The sequence below is a fragment of the Rousettus aegyptiacus genome, unplaced genomic scaffold (assembly GCF_014176215.1).
Source record: "Rousettus aegyptiacus isolate mRouAeg1 unplaced genomic scaffold, mRouAeg1.p scaffold_m13_p_5, whole genome shotgun sequence".
In the NCBI taxonomy this organism is placed as follows: domain Eukaryota; kingdom Metazoa; phylum Chordata; class Mammalia; order Chiroptera; family Pteropodidae; genus Rousettus; species Rousettus aegyptiacus.
Window position 1 is genome coordinate 27,622,164 of NW_023416308.1, and position 16,551 is coordinate 27,638,714.

General features: G+C 41.7%; 1 protein-coding gene across 3 annotated transcripts in view; it reads right to left on the reverse strand.

Annotated features, from left to right (window-relative positions):
- The window catches only part of ETS1 (ETS proto-oncogene 1, transcription factor), a 120,167-nt gene that overhangs the window by 49,979 nt on the left and 53,637 nt on the right, over positions 1-16,551 (reverse strand). The window contains exon 1 of one of the 3 annotated variants that reach the window (XM_036221696.1): positions 13,791-14,263. The exons of 1 other annotated variant lie outside the window; for it this stretch is intronic. In XM_036221696.1, coding sequence (XP_036077589.1) covers positions 13,791-13,872 — 82 coding nt within the window. In that variant the 5' untranslated portion in view covers positions 13,873-14,263. Of the gene's footprint in view, positions 1-13,790; positions 14,264-16,551 lie in introns of those variants that run through there. One more of the 3 variants, XM_016139145.2, reaches the window with a different exon arrangement.

Below are 16,551 nucleotides of genomic sequence, written 5' to 3' on the forward strand. Positions count from 1 at the left end.
CTGGCTTAGGAAGTGACAACTGAGAAAATGCAAGTTCCACTTCTGGTTTGCTATATTAACAGGTAGTAGAGTTTTCCTCCTAAACCTCAGATGCCCAGGTCACTCTCTGAGAGGAAAGAATTACGGGGCAAAGAGAAGAGAAGCTCAGCAATTATGGCACTATTATATCCTGCTAAGGACAATTCCAATAAAAGGCCTCGTTGGCATGGCAAGGGCAATGCTTTAGACCTGGAAATGGGACCTAAGCTCTAACTCAGGTTTGATAAGTGTGCGTGAGAGGAAGAAATGATTGTGCTGGCCACAGGGCCTCCTCTGGCCCACTTGGTTATGGGGGTGTCAAGTGGAAAATTTTCTGTAACCAGGTTAAAAGTAACCACAGTTTTAACAACCACTGAAGTAATAACAGCCCTGTCAGCAATGAACATTTGTACAAAATACGGTGCCCACAAGATAATGATAAAATACCATTTATAAAGACCCTGTGGCAGCAAAAAAGTATTTTACAGAAATTATCTGAAATCTTTACAACAGCCCTGCAAGCTCTTTACTATTTCCATCATAAGGATTAGGAAAGGGAGACTTAGCGAAGATAAGTACTTTACTTACGGACAAATTAGCAAGCAGAAATCCTGAATTCAAACTCAGGGCTATCTCACTTCCAGAGCCTACTTTTTCCAAGACACCAGGGTTCCTGCAGTGAGGGATATCTTATAACCAACACGATGAATGAGAGGTTCTGCGATTCAGGAACTAAGTTTACTTTCTATGGAGCAACCTTGATGTAAATTGCTTCCCTTTGAGGCATCATCTTACCTAGATTTTAAGAGTATGGTAAGAAACTTGCAGCCTAAATAAATCAACCAAATATAAGAACCAAGTTCCAATTACGAAAAAAAGTGAATTGCATTTAAGCTCCATTAACATGGGAATTTTTGCGAAGAATCACAAATAGATGTGTGACTGGTTTGTATGAGAGGAGCTATTCTGTTATCTTGCACCAGCTTTTAGAAATTCAAAGACTAATTTTTCAGAATTGGTTTGCCCAAGAAACCACCGAAAATATTCTCTTCTTACAAAGCAAGCTAGTTGGAGATCACTAAAGACTGGACTCATCCCTGATCCTTGCTGGCTGTATGCAGCATGCCTATGAGCAACACAGCTGATCAAATCCTGTGAATGAAGCAGAAAGTCACCAGGGCCCAATTTCACTCCAAAAATGAAGTCACTGTTCTGTTTGTCCCACATCCAATGTCCTTTGGAGACACTGCAGACGTCATGGAATTTCAAATTTCTCCCACCGGCCCATCCAGCACAGCATGGGTTAGGGCATGGAAAAGTGAAGAAGTTCCTCTACGTGAGGCCCCTTCAGAGTGTCCAGAAATAAAGAAATAAACACATGAGAAATAAATGCTTTTTTAAAAAAAGTCTCCAATCGAATCAGAGGTGAACTCCAGGTTTGCCTCCTAGACATTGATTCATTCCCCATATGTGTTTATTTTTCTATAAACATTCCTGTTGCATCAAGTGGCCTCAAGGCCTAGACTTGTATCTCTGAATATCCCCTCCCTGCAGAATTCTCAAGCTTGGGTGGAGCTCCTACTTCATTCCTTGATTTCCCAATCTGGAAAATGGGGGCCAAAGCTCCAGTACTGTATACAACATTTGTAAATTTAGTTAGCCACTTTTCATTTGTCTATTTTGAACTTAAAAATGCACAGTGGAAATTATGTGAACTATTTTTTTGTTTTTGGCTTTCTCTCTGTTACACATCCCAATGGTAGATATTTATAGATGTACTAATGTTTTCTCCCTTACCCTGATAATAATGAGAAGCCTAAAAGAGCACACCACACAGAATGTTCCAAGAATCAAGGCCTCTGATGAGAATGTCACCAAGTCTTTTCTTCAGATTCTAAGTTTGCAGGACTTTGTAATTAGAATGATCTACGTTCAAATTTGTAACTTGAAAGCTCTATAGCCTTGGGAAAATTATTTGAGCCTTTCCAAGAGAAGATTTCTTATCTTCAAAATGGGGATTAAAACACCAGTTTCATAGGGTTATTCGAAGGATGTGGTCATTTGTGTAAAGCACCTTGCAAATGCCCAGCAAATAGAAGGTACTCTATAAATAAGAGTTTCACATCTTTCACTCCTCACAGCTGAACACAGAGATATATAGAGACCAAAAACAAGCACCCAGCAATTTTGAAGAACCTTTGGTTTCCATTAGGAGGCGAGAAAGGTGTAGGATTGAACTCTTGATCTTATGTGAAATCAAGGATGCATTTCCTGTACACATGCACATGATTCACCCTTAGAGAGTTCATGTGTACTCAGAACCATCACTCTATCTCATATCTCCCACTACTTCAATAACACTCCTGGCATCGCCAGTTGACTCCAGATTACTTTTTAAACATGAACACATTAACTCTCCCACTCTCTCCCAATGAAAGGCAGCTCGCTCTCTAGGAGCGCCCTTCTTCCAGAAGAATACAAAGGTAATGCAGAGATGCGGATATAATCTAGCAGCTGCTCAGGATAAAAACAGACTCAGGTATCTTGATTCTCACTCTGGCAATAAAAGGTAAAGGATGATCTCCTAGAGGTGGCCCTGCCTAGCTGTCAGCACAGAAAATGTTCAAATTAGGAAAAGGTAGGACCAAGGACTCCAATGGGCTGTCCAAACCGAGTCACAAGTGGAAAGCACGAAGCCACAGTCCCCAGTTTGAGAAGGAGGCACATTTGCAGCTACACTAAAAATTGTTTTTTTTTTACAAGCCTAAATTTTCCTGGCAAGAATTAAAGTTAGTGCCCAGATTCAAAAACACCAAACTTAAAACTATTATCTCCATTTTTGTGGAAATCAGATATAACACCCTCTACTTCCCATTCCCACCTCCTCTTCCCCCAAAAATCCAGAGGCCCCTCCAAGAGGACTGCTAGCTATTTAGGATTATATTTGCTTCCAAGGAAACAGCAACATGCCAAGGGGACACATCTCAATGTAACAACCTGGTTGGCCTTGGAATGCTCTGGCTTCCAGAACCACCAAAACAAAGGGGGAGGGCACTTATATTTATTGCTAAGGAACAAGACGTTGTATTAGGGGGATAATCTAAACTAACTTTGTAAACTCCAAGCCCATGTTCCTGGTGCCACAGCAAATGCCCCTTTCCCAAAAAGAAACTAATGGGAAAAAACTTGCTCATCTAAGATGCCATTAATCCTTATATGCCTCTTTGGCACAATTTTTTGCCATAACATGCAGTATGAGAGCCAAAGGTTTTGGGGTTTGGGTTTTTTTTTTTCCCCTGATGTGCTCCCCCAGCTACCTGAAAGTCCGGCTAGTCATTAAAGTGGACCTAGTTAGCTTAAAAGGGTAAACTGAGGCCTGGAAGACACAAAGCCATGTGCCATATATTTCAACATAGGAAAACAGAGGTTACACAGGAATCCTTTTCAAAACTCTTTAGATTAAACAAAAATGTATTTCTCAAAGTCCAAGGTCGGTCTACCCCAGAGGGAAATTGCATATTTGTCTAGTGACCTGTGAAGCAACTCGGTTTTTTTGTTTTTTTTTTTTTACTCCTTGAGGAGGAACTAACTTGCTGTCTTACTTAAAGTTTGGCCAGTGGCTTGGCATCATGGAAAGCTGTGAAAAATTTTCCAGATCTTACATCATAGCACAATCCACTCAAAGCTCAACAACTGTCTACAGAACGAACTACATATAAAATATGCAGAAGAAATCTCTATCAAAAGAGAAGAGGGTGTGTTGTTGATACTTCTGATCTCAATAATAATGCTTATTATTATTATTATTATTATTATTAAAGTTAATATACCATGTACTCAACAAATTAAAGAATTATTTGAAATGTGGGTGACTGAATGGAAATGTCTGGGGGTTTGGAGAAACCCAGCCTCATGTTCTAACTCTGCCGCTTACCATGTAACCTCGGGAAAGACACTTAGCATCGCCTCTCTGCAGTTTCCCTGTCTGTAAAAAGTTGACGACTCAAAGGACTACCGCGAGGCTCGATGTCAAAGTATAAAATGCTACCAGATTATAGCCAAGTATTAAGAAAACTGGTTAACAATTAACACCAACAAACCTTAGTATTTGCCCAAATACAACAAACATCCAAATATTTCTGAGAATTATGAAGGCAACAGAAAGGAAACTTCAGAATTAGCTACATTTGGGCTTGAATCTCAACTCTTCCATTCACCAGCCGTGTGACCTTGGACACACTGTTTAACCTCTCAGTTTCCTCATCTGTGAAATGGGAATAATACTTAGCTGTTCAGGATGAGGGTAAAATAATGAGGTTCTTGACACCTTAATAAGTTAACATATTAATATGTTAGAATCCACATGTATAAGAAAAAAACAGGTAAAGATGAGCAGAGATGAGATATGCCTACAAAAGTACCAGGAGATAAACTCTATTATTAACGGCAGTTTTTCTTGTTTTTCCCCAAAATTGGCATGCTAATCTTTGGTCCCTGTTTCTGAAAGAAAAGGGTAACTGTGATGAACCTTTCTCAAAATATAGAATTAACATCACGAAAATGATTTCAGACAACGAATGTGTGCAAGCGAAGATGCTTTCCCACTGTTGCAAGAGCAGCCTTTGAAAAGCTTACCACATCCCAGTTTAAATTTGTAGTTTCCTGGATGCCTGGGGAAACCAAGACAGGGGTATCTTGTCTGCACCCGATTCCGTGGGCAGCCTGCATCTACTAAAGGGTCACTGGAAGCTGAGCAGACACCATTCTGCAAGCAGCCAGAGGCAAGCCGGCCTGGGACCTTCCCTCTGCACAAGCAGGAGGCAAGGACCTTGACTCGTTGGGTACATCAGGAAAGGCACTGAGATGGCTTTCAGGAGAATGCAGGAGGGGACTGTTTATGTACAGAGCAGTGCATTGAGTAGAGGCAGCTTAGATGAAATAAGCTCACTGTTCAGACCACATGCTCAGCCCTGAGGATGCAGCTGGGGCTGTCTGCTTCACCTCACGGACCCCTAACCCCCATCTCCTTCCTCCAGATCAGACCCCACACTGGAGCTGCTTTCCGCTGCAACTGTAGCAATGGCTTATGGAAAAAGGAAGCTGTTTCATGGAGGGAGACCAAAAGGAAGGTATGACTCCTGATCCAGTGTCACCTCTGAGACAATGCATCCAGTTTCTGCAACCGTAAGAGGCCCGTAACAAAGTCTAACATCTCTCTCTCTCTCTGTGAAAGGTAATCTTCACAGATGTGTCCCAAATTCCCCTAATTATTGAATACTAATTAACAGAATTTAAGGATGAGGAGAAAAACATCACCATTTTGCCTGCTGCCTGAATGACAGTCTACGCTCTCTGGAAAGTTTAATTATTTTTAATGTTACCTATAGTCACAAAATGTCAGTGTTCCAAGAAATCTTAGGCCATCTTCTCCAGTAATTTTATTGACCAATGAGGAATGTGAGGTCCAGAAAAATGAAATGATTTTCCCAAGGTCACGCAGACAAACAGTTGCAAAGCCAGGGCTAGAATCCAGGCTTCCAGGCAGTGACGCCCCCCCCCCCCCCGGCTCCCCCAGAGTGGTCACGCTATATATTTTGTACACAATGTTTACTTCTACTACACTGATAGGACTCCCCTTATGATTCATGAATTCTCATTACATTCTATGCACTCAACTGGTATTTCAATGAGAGAAAACAACCTACACAGATTGTATAAAATTAACTTAAATCTTAAGCAAAGAATATCAAACAGGAAAAATGTATAAATCCTGTAAGTGTGAAAAGTCATCACATAGAAACTTTCCCACTGAAAATCTCTTATGATGCATTTTCTGAAGGGTATTTTAAAATCAGACTCAATAAGACACCTTGATTTTAAACACGAGTGATAAGTAATGAATTACCTGAGCACAAAACTGTAAATGCACAAAAATGTCATTAATTGAGAGGAGAAGTTCCTAAATATTTCAATAATACACCAGGTGTAGGACTTCCCTTGACTGACCTAGATTCTTTATTTTCCGTTTGTATGTTGAAAATATGTACCTGATTGATTCTGTCATCATCTCTGAGGTTTAATGCTTAGTCTGATAAACTGATACAGAGGTTTTAACAACTAACAGTGTGAGTGGGAGGTAAAGTAATGCTATAAAAAAAAAATCACTTCTTTCATAAGCCTCTTAATAACACTAATTTTTAAAAATAGTAATAATAATAATAATAACATTGCCCTGTCTTTAAAACTCTCCCTACTTTCAAAAGCAAAATTCATTGAGATTCCAAACGCTCACACATAGGTGCTGGCCTCACACTTCCTTCTCTCTTCCCTTCCAACAGTCAAGGTGTTTTTCATCATATTTATGTAAGCCTTTCTTTCACTCTAGACTTTCAGCATTCTTCCCATGCTGTTCTCTACATCTAAAATAATTCTATCTCTGTTCTTACGACTCTTTCACGTGCTTCTGAAATACCCAAATTCTCCCTGAAGCTGACCCATGGAATTGTTCTAGCCTAGAACTGCTGGAAAAAAGGACCCAACCAGCATAGAAAATATAAATAATCATCGATGCACGCAATTTCCATAAATTAAAACGATCTTCCTGCACTTTCAACCATGGAAGCACCTGGAGCACAAGGAATATACTGTGTGAGCTCTCCTGACCAGTCACCCACCCATGAGGGATTAAGAGTACTCAGGAATGATTATACAAAGAGTGGGAACAATAGACCAAGATGACCCACCTGGCCACCTGAGACTGGAACCCCTATCCAAGTGTAATGCTTGACCCATAGGAGGATTTTTCCAAAAGCCCATAAAATATCACTTAAATTCTTCCATTCCATTTTTTCATGATTTCCTTTTTTCCTTTCATTAGTTCATTTACACTTTCTTACTTTTTTCCTGGTATCATTCTTTTTTCTTTCTCTTCCTTTTTAGCCAAAAGCAATGTTGCAATTGAATCCACCATTCCCTTCCTCCCCTCATAAAGAACTGGGGCGTGCTTTCTTTCTTTTAGTTTTACCCATTTTAATGATACCAAAAAAGAAACTTATTTTTTCCCCTGTTTGATCCCAATCATAAAACTTCTTATCTTGGATAAACGTTAAAATAAAACAAAAACTTTTATTGTTTTCACTTATGTAATGATGACATTTCCCACCTACTCAAAAACTCATTCTCATTCTCTCTCTCTCTCTCTCTCTCTCTCTCTCTCTCTCTCTCTCTCTCTCTCTCCGCCCCCCCCCCCCACATGTGGAAAGTTTACAGTTCCTCTGCAGAACTTTGCAAAGCAAAAATCAACAGCTTAGCATAGCTACCCAAAGTACCAAGATGTTTCAGATGCTTGTAGTAAACTTGTTTGAGGTTGACTTTTAGTTGTTTCTCAAGTACTGAGAAATATCATACTATGCATCAAAAACACATTTAAAAATGTAACCCATGCTTGGTGGAAACCGCATTGCACTTAAATTGCTTAGAACTCTTAATTTGGTCCTTGTAGCTTACTTTGGATGGTCTAAATACTAAGACTAGCAACTGAGAGAAGATATTATAAAGAATATTATCATTTAAATGTAGTGTCTAAGTACTTGACCCTTATTTGCCGGGAGAGTCCCAATTTATAACTATTGTTCTGGTGAAACTAGTAATAGCACCCATTACACTCTCAAAAGTGTCACAGTTTAGATGGTTAATTATATATTCTCCCAATCTATATATACCATCAAGAACTGATAACCAATAGCCTAAAACTTCCCAATGCTACTTTGGGTCTGAAAGCATGATCTGGGCCAGTATTTTACCATTTTCAGACTCAGAAATAAGTGCCACAAAAAAAGGACAATTGAAAAAAGTGGTTGGAGCAGTAACAAGCCACATTTTTAGTGACAGGTTTGGACCCAAGCAGCAGAAACTGGAAAGCACCTGGGAAATATAATGACATTGTCCAAATAATCAATAAATATTTATGGCTTGAACAGCAATATTTTGAGTTTGTAAGCATGGCTCCCTGCCAATGAAACTGGATCTCTGAAACCTACACTACAGACGAATTTCTTTCTGTATCTGCATGGAGACTATAAACTACACAATTAAAAGAAAAAGGCTACACTGATACTCACGGGGCTTCAGAAAAGGAGCCAAGTAGGAATAGTCTGTTTATGTAATTTGAAAAACTTCTACTGACAGTATGAAAAAAGATCTTTTACCAATTGAAAAAAGCAAAAAGTAGCAATAGACACATGACAAGATGATAGACTTGTGAACTTTCTTGGCATTCCTAACCCTGAGTTAAGAATAGCTTAACATTTCTAAGCAAAAGGGAGAGCTAGCATATCATGAACATAAAGACAAATCCCATCAGAGATTCTGTCTAAGCAAAGGAGCAGCCAAATAAAAACATGGTGACTGTATTGGTAATATACAAATTCCTCTCTGTGATGATTGTGTGGGCTCAAGGATGTTATCTGAAGAAAATGCTCCCCACCAGGCAGTGATACAGGAGCCAATCCCTTACCCTCAGACAAGTACCCAGGGCGTCTGTTTGCTTCTCTATTAGCCATCGGCTGTGGAAGGCGGGCAGGTCTGCACGTAGAATCATGGGGTTTACCGTCCCACAATGGTACCAAAACGACAATGTGCCCTGACCCAAGAAATAAACTGGAAAATTTTAGATGAGGGTGTAGGGGAACATTTTCTGTGTAGACAGAAAATAGCAAATGTAGATACCTCTGACCTTTGTATAGGCAGGAAAATCAAACTGCAACTATATTAAGAAAATGAACTCATTGCTAATCTGTGTCTTTCACCATCCAGATCGTGAGATGATATTCAGAGCAGTGTGCATGGTGAAAGGGGTAAGTAAAACAAGCAGAATCAGGAGACTCCAGGAAGGTTGTGACCTTGGAAGTGAACACAATCACCTCCCCACCTGTGAGAGAGTGAAGTACATCTGGAAGACACCAGAAAAAAACAAGCACCCTGGTTCTCTGCTTGGTGATCTGAAGCAAACATTGCCCTCACTTTCCAGCATCTTCCTAAAGCAGCGCACTTGACTGCCAGACCTGGAGACCGAGGGCATGAACAGGCCCTTTCTCCAAGCTCAGAGGAGTTGTGCAGGGTGGCTGGGAGCCCCTGCACCGCTCCAACCCCAAAAGCACCAACCATCACAGCCTTTGTGTGTGTAGCTCTTTTAATTACCAGAGTTTCTATGAATAACAGTGCTTTTACTTTAGCATAAAATGCCTGAAACAGCTCATCAGTTTGTAATTTCCTAACATTGTGCCCTTGGGCAAATTATGCATCTCTCTGAATACAATTTTCCTCCTCTGAAAATTAGATAAAATAAGACCTGCCGCCACTCCTGAGTTAGTATGGAATGTAACAGCACTATTTTATGTGAAAGTGATGAGAACATAATGCAGGTTCTATGTGTGTTTCAAGTAGACCCCTATCACTGGTGAATGCAAGAATGAATTGACCGTCAATGTAAACTCATGGAATGCCACCACAGCCATGGGTCACTCCTTCCATAAACCAGAGGTATCTTATTGTGCTGTTGATGTTGACTTAGTAGAGTTATCTGTACTCTTAGAAACAGGGAGCCTTGGTTTCCTGAAAAATCCTGACCTACACTAACCAGCTCTGGGTTTATAGAGATACTGATGGAGTCTAGAGCAAGCTGGACTCTGGGAGGTAGACCACGGCTGGTTTGTCTTGTAGAGGGAGGCGATCTCCTACAGGGTGGTCTGGTCTCTTTAAGGAAGAAAAAAAGTTACACAGACCCAAAAAAAAAAAAAAAAAAAAAGCCCCAGCAATACAAACCAACCAAAAATGCCAGGAATGCAAGCTCTGCCAACCAAATAAATAAATAAAATGTGAGATACTTTATAACTGGACATGATGCATTTCTCAACTCTGCATAATTGAAACACTCTATTTTTCCATCAACCGTGCAACTATCCCCCTGGCTCTTAATCTCCTTGGTAGCCTTTTTGCTCTGAAGTAGCACTGACAACTTCCATGACCCAAAGTAACTAACTGATCCCTGTGCCTTTAGCTCTGACCATTGGGACACCTCAAGATACTCTAACACTCAGAAAGTTACCCATCTCAGTGTTTGCTCTCTGGAGCACAGAATGGAGTGTCATCCACATGAGCTCTCCACTAAGCAAGTGAAAAAGTCATCTTTAACTTTACTCTTCTCATAAGTAAAAAGGAGCATAATACAGTGGTGGCCCCTATTAAACATTACAAGGGCCCCTGAAAATTCCATTTTTGTTGACTTATTTTCCAGTTAACTATTAAATAGAATTTATTACAGATCAAGTACAGTTTAAAGATTTTTCACACATGAATAGATTTAATTCTCCTATCGACCTATGAGTTTAAACGATTATCATACTACGGTTAATTTATAGATGCAGGAGTTGAGCACAGAGACATTAAGTAATTTGTCCAAAGTTACACAGTTAGCAAGTGGCAGGACTGGGATTCAAACCCAGACAGTCTGGCTCTGGAGTCCTGACTCTGAACCGCCAGGCAATTTCATCACTAATGGATAGTGGTCCATGAGGGTCTGTAAGCACAGTGAATGAGCGATCCTAATAGCCTGGACAGCTCTGCCCTCCTTTCTTGTCCACATTGATGAAGATACAAAGATTGACAAAAGGTTCTGGGGAGATAGAAAAAGCTTTTCCTCTCTCTAAGGGCAATACAGGTGCCGATGCATAGGCATCCTCTGCTGGGATGGGAGGGGGGCTAACCCTTTAATTCTTGTAAAAAAGCTAACATCCAGAATTAGAACTCCTGTTCTTCTTTGGGCATTATGCTCACCTCACCAGGAAGGTGGAGTGGGAAGGAAAGGAAAAATTAAGCGGCTTGGGAATGTATTTGCTTTGGCACCCAGCCTCCACCCCTTTGAAGCAAGCTCCACACTGGGAGGGAACTCCATGGACACTCAATAGCTTTGTTTGTTTTAGCCCATTTAAGATCTGAGAACCCTGCAGTCTGCATATTGTAATCAACATAGTATATCCCACTTTACACTTACAAGAAAAATTCAATTCCAATGTTATTTCAAACTACGTATATGTTAATTTGGTACTTAAAGCTGTCAAAATTCCTGTGAGGTCTCTATCTAGAATAAAGGTTCTTGATCAGGTCCAATTCACAAAGACGTGCGAATAATCCAGGACTCCCGTTTCTACACCCACCTCCCCACTGCCTCTCTTTGGCTCTCACATAATGGGGGAACAGGAGGGGGACTTGGTTTAATTATTTCAGATCCCAAACTAGTTGTCTCCACACATAAGAAACTAAACAACCCAAAGGATCATTCTGACAAATATTTAAGTCACAGCTGTGGACACAAAGCCATGCTACGAGAAGTTAAACTTTAAACACATGTCCTGTATGGTCGGATGGGCAAGGCAAATCCTCACTTAGCGAGTGTCTTCTCCCACAACAAAAGCAGGCAGCCTGGCCAATGTTTTTTCCATCCTTGCACCTGCAAGTTTAAGTCGCAACTGAAGTTTTTTCACTGAGCTTTTCAAAGGTAACTTGCAGTCTTACTCAAGGTAGCGTACACTGAGAAGCTAGAAATAGGGATTCATTTTACTTCAGTCGCTGGCCGCTAAATATTCTTAAGTAAGTGACTTACCTTCTCTGTGCCTCTATTTCCCCCTTTCCTCTCTGAGGTATAGGTATGATATTCACATATACACTACCAAACACCCAGAAAAATAATAACTAAAACTTAGTTATTATATTCTGTATATTTTTAATGTTCTCCTTTTATTTTCCCCAAGATAGTGCCAGAAATCAAATCTCATTACAAGGAATGGCAGAAGACTGCCCACTTTCTTTCTTTACCAGTTGAAATTTTATCTTATTGAAGGCTGCTTACAAAACATGATCAGTGGCTTGTAACCCTTGTTTTATAAAGAGAGGTATATAAAAGCACTTATAACTGATGTGACTGTAGCAATAGGCCTTACTCAACCCATTTTATGGATGGAAAAGCTAAGGGAAGTGACATGCCCAGGGTTTCTTTTCATCAATAACCAAAATAACAGCACAATATACTTAAAATCTCCAATATTTAACATTTAATTACCCCCTCCCAAAAAAAAAAATTGCTTCAGCTGTTTACTATGATCTAAAACATGTGTTGCCAGGGACTCTTTTTCACTCCCAGCACACAGGATCCATTGTAGGTGTGTGGACTGACATATCTACACGATATTTCCCAGATGACCCAATCTGTCTCTTCTCTATGAACACACACATAAACAAGCCATTCTGAAGGAAAAGACCTATTAGTTGGGTTTATATCTCTGCTGGGAACTATCCTTTCATTTCTTGTATATATGGTTTGAATCAGTTGTGACTAACAGAATTTATTCTGGCTGACTTAAACACCCAAATCCAACAGTCAGAGCGACATCATTCCTGAACTGTAGTTCTCTAAGTGCCTGAAATGTCTCTATGAATCTAGTGTATCTACGCATTGCTCTGACTAGCCATCCTCATCCTTATGACAACAAACAAGCTTAGCCTTCTTTGTACACTTCCCAGGCACCAATACTGAGGTTGAATATTAGGGGGTCTAAAAGAAGAGGACATGACCATGTCTTCATTAATATTTCTGAAAGACCTCCAAATGACAAAACATCGGCTTGGCTTGTGTTGAAAGTTTAAGTAGATTTAGAAAGAGTTAAAATAAGCAACTAATTATTGCAGAGGCAAAGAAGTGTTAGCCACAGGGAGCAGCAGCTTAACTTACTGAAAATCAGATACAACACAGTAGCACGTTAAAGCAATTATTTTCCAGAAAGCATCACTTTCTCTTTGTATCTCTCTATATACCTTTATCTCTAAAATCATTAACTTCTAAGGAGAGCTGGCAGTTCCCTATGCTGAAAGAAAGCATCTCTTCATATTCTGCATTTATTCCAAGAATTCTGAAGGATCAGACTCCATTAAACTACTTAACACCAAAAGTGTGCCTAAGGCAAAATAAAATTTCTTTCCTATCCCTTTCTTCCTCAAATTAAAGAGGAGGATGACACTACCAATCAAAGACCCAAAATCACATTTGGTGTTGGGATGTTTCCCTGCTTCTAACACATCTCTAGTACCAGAGGACAAATTCACAGCAGATTAGAAAGATGGATAAAGTGAGTAATCTGCATGAATAGAATTGGGATGTTTCCTTAAGTTAAGATGATCAATTATTTCAGTTCTCCTCCCATCTCCTTGTCCTCAACCCAGAAAAGAGGAGCTAGAAAGCAAAAGGACATGTGACAGAGGAGCTCAAGAAGGCAAGACATTAGAAAATGTTCTTGAAAGCCCACCAGTTAGACATCGTTTGGCTCTTACTATCCAGGGCCCTCCATCCATCTCCAGTTCTAGGGGATGTAGGGTCAGGGAAATGATGTCCTTTGCTGCGAGGTCCATCCCTACAGCGTTAAAGAATGACGCCAGAGGTTTCTTGCTCTTTGGGAGAAGTAAAGAAGCAGGAATGGGGGTCCTGGACATTCTATAATCTTTTTCCCACTCCTCACGAAAGCACAGCTGTAAAAATATATTCCACCCGCCACACAAAGGTCTCAGGCCACCAACAGTCCTCATCTTCTCTGCCTGTCTCCAGTTGCCACCAGCATCGCCCTGCTCAGGCAGAGAACTGCCTGGAAGGAAATAGCAAAAAGGGGGAGAAGCGGAGGAGACCCCAGCAGAAAGCTGGGGTGCGCGCCTCGGCAGTCACCACTCACCCGGGGAGGGGAAAAGCTCCAGATCGACTTTTTCCGTCTTGATGATGGTGAGAGTCGGTTTGAGATCGACGGCTGCCTTCATGGTGCCAGAAGTGGGGGACGGACAGGATGATAGGAAGTTTGCTGTTATTCTTGTTTTCTTTTTAATGGGGATTCGTAAAAGGGGAAAGGGGACGGGGGCAATCCGACTCTCTTCCCTAAAATCTCAAATTCCCGCTGACTGTGCCCCGAGCCCAGAAGGCGCGCCCGGCACTCTCCCGGGAAGTTGGCACTTTGCAGGAAAGTGCGCGCGCTCCGGGTCCCAGGCTCGCCTGCGCCGCGCCGCTCCCTGCTCGCCCGCACCCGCTCCTTCTCTCGGCCGCCGGCTGCCTCCGCTCGTCCCCGCTCCCCGGAGCCGCTCGCCTGCGCTCCCGCCCGCGCGCGCTCTTCCCTCCTCTTTAGGGCGTTTCTCGCTGCGCGGAGCCCCGCGCTGGGTCTGCGCGCCCCTCCGCCCCCCCACCATCCCCAGGATCTCCGCAGGGGGGAGTGCGGGCGGTGTCAGGGGCGGGGCGGCCCGGGGCGGGGGACGGGCGGGCAAGGACTTGCGGCCAATCGCTAGCGGCCGCCCAAAGCGAAAGGAAGGTGGGCGGAGCAACAGTGGAGCGGGGCGCGCAGCCGGCAGGCCCGGGGCCCAGGGCAAGGGAGCCCCGGACCCCGAGAGAGCAGGCTGCGTGCAGAGGCTCCCCAACCACTTCGGGAAAGTCCCCCTGATTCTCCACGCATTCTTGAGGGGTTGGTCACCCGATCTGGCCTCCTCCCGGTAGCAGCATAGTTTTGCTAGTGCGTGTACATCATTCATTCACAAAGACTGACACACAGGACGTGAGGCATGCGGATGAAGGGTTTGCGTGCGAGTAGGCGTAGGGGGCTCGGGAGCCAGTGTCCTCAGAGGGCTTTAAGAATATTGGACTCCAGAGAGTTAGTGAGTCAGGAATCAAGACTGTTCTTTCTGGTGAGTCTTTGGTTTTTCAGAGCCCACCCGTGGAATTGTTCAGAAAAGGCGGACCTGTCTTTGATAACCATCTAGCCCAAAGCAGCCTACCGGAGACCTCAAAACAAAAGCCCAAATTCTGCTGTATTGCTGAGAGAGTTGAGAACAGGCCTCCCAAACTAGAACCCAGTTCTGAGCTTCTATAAGCTTACATTTTACCTACAGCGGTGGTGTTGTGGAAAAGGAAGCTATTATTTTGTCCCTCTGATTATGTCACCATTGTCCAAAGCTTTGTCCTTCCTTCCACAGACTCTGCTAGATGAAACTGACAGCCCTACTAATATCACCACCAAAAAAGTGATGCAGAGGCTCCGTGGCTTTGAGTTTCTGGAGTACATCATCCCTAGTCATGACAGAACCACAGTGCACGGCCCCTGTTCCATTGGGGAATGCCAGACGCTTCAGACAGCATAGCATGCTCCTGAATAATTAATGATTTGCCATGGATACATTGGTTATTCTAAATAACGATAGTTGGTCCTAATTAACAAATCAACCAGTAGATATAGAGGCACATAATCTATACTCACATAGAGCTGAGCCAGACATTGAGATCTGTCTTTGAGTAACTAAAAGTTAAATATAATTTTTTTCCGAACAGGGGAAAGCTATTTTTAGTATTGTTTCCTGATTTCTAAGCATAGGTCGAACTCCTGCAACTTGCCTATTAACTGTCACCTCAGCCTCTAAGTTTTAACACACCTGCTTACCTTTATCTTATTCCAGCTTTTTCTCTTTGAAGCATTTGTGACTTGCAGGTTTCCCACAGCAAATGAGGGAAAGAGCCAGAAATAGAAAATCAATCTTGAGCTTCTGGTTCAAACTTCAGATTATGCCCCTCCTTCAGTAACCAGAGAAAAATATTTGCATGTGATAATTCTAATTTTTGAAAGATTGCTGTAATCCAGTGTTTCTAAAAGGTATGAGAAAACAGTGCTGGCCCCTGGATGAGAAGAGCAGTCATTTCTGATCCTGAGGAAAGCTGGGAGAAACAGCTTATGAATGAATTGTACATTCACACATCCAAATGAACAACAAAGAAAAGGATCTTGAGCCCATTCTGCCTTACCCGCTATGAATACATCAGCAGAAGAACTGAACAAATCGAATGTTGCTTTGAGGAATTTTGTTTTATTGATTTTTTTTAAAAATTTGGGTTTGTTTGTTTGTTTTTAATTCAAGTGTGAGCACTTTTTTATTTTCAAAAGCAGCTTCCTTGGAACAAGTACTTTCTCTATTCTCCAATTGGCTCCTCAGCTTTCTTCCGCAGGCTAGCCTAAACACTGCTGCTAACACTCCCCAAATTAGACACTGAAAGAGCTCTCCCTTATTAAACTGTAAACACTTTCCACTCTAGCGGTGGGGGGATTTATTCTTTCAATTCTTCAACAATGACATCTCAACTTGTCAATCATCGTTTTCTAATGGAGTTCTGAAGCACAGAAGCTCAAAGTGTTTGAAGGTCCCAATCAAGGAATGGGGTTGAGTAGAATGGCAGGGTTGGGGAGATAGCCAGAGGCTACAACAGACCTCCAAGAAAGTTACTTTTACATAAACTAATCTAAATATTGATGTTATCAGAAGTTACACCTCTACCCTCAGATCTGGTTGAAACTTCATTTGGGCCAAGGAGCATTAAGATAGACAAGTTAAAATATTGTAAAAGTATCATGCTTGATTAATCAATGTTGATAAATGAAAATTTTATTCTTTTTAGGACACAAGTAGATT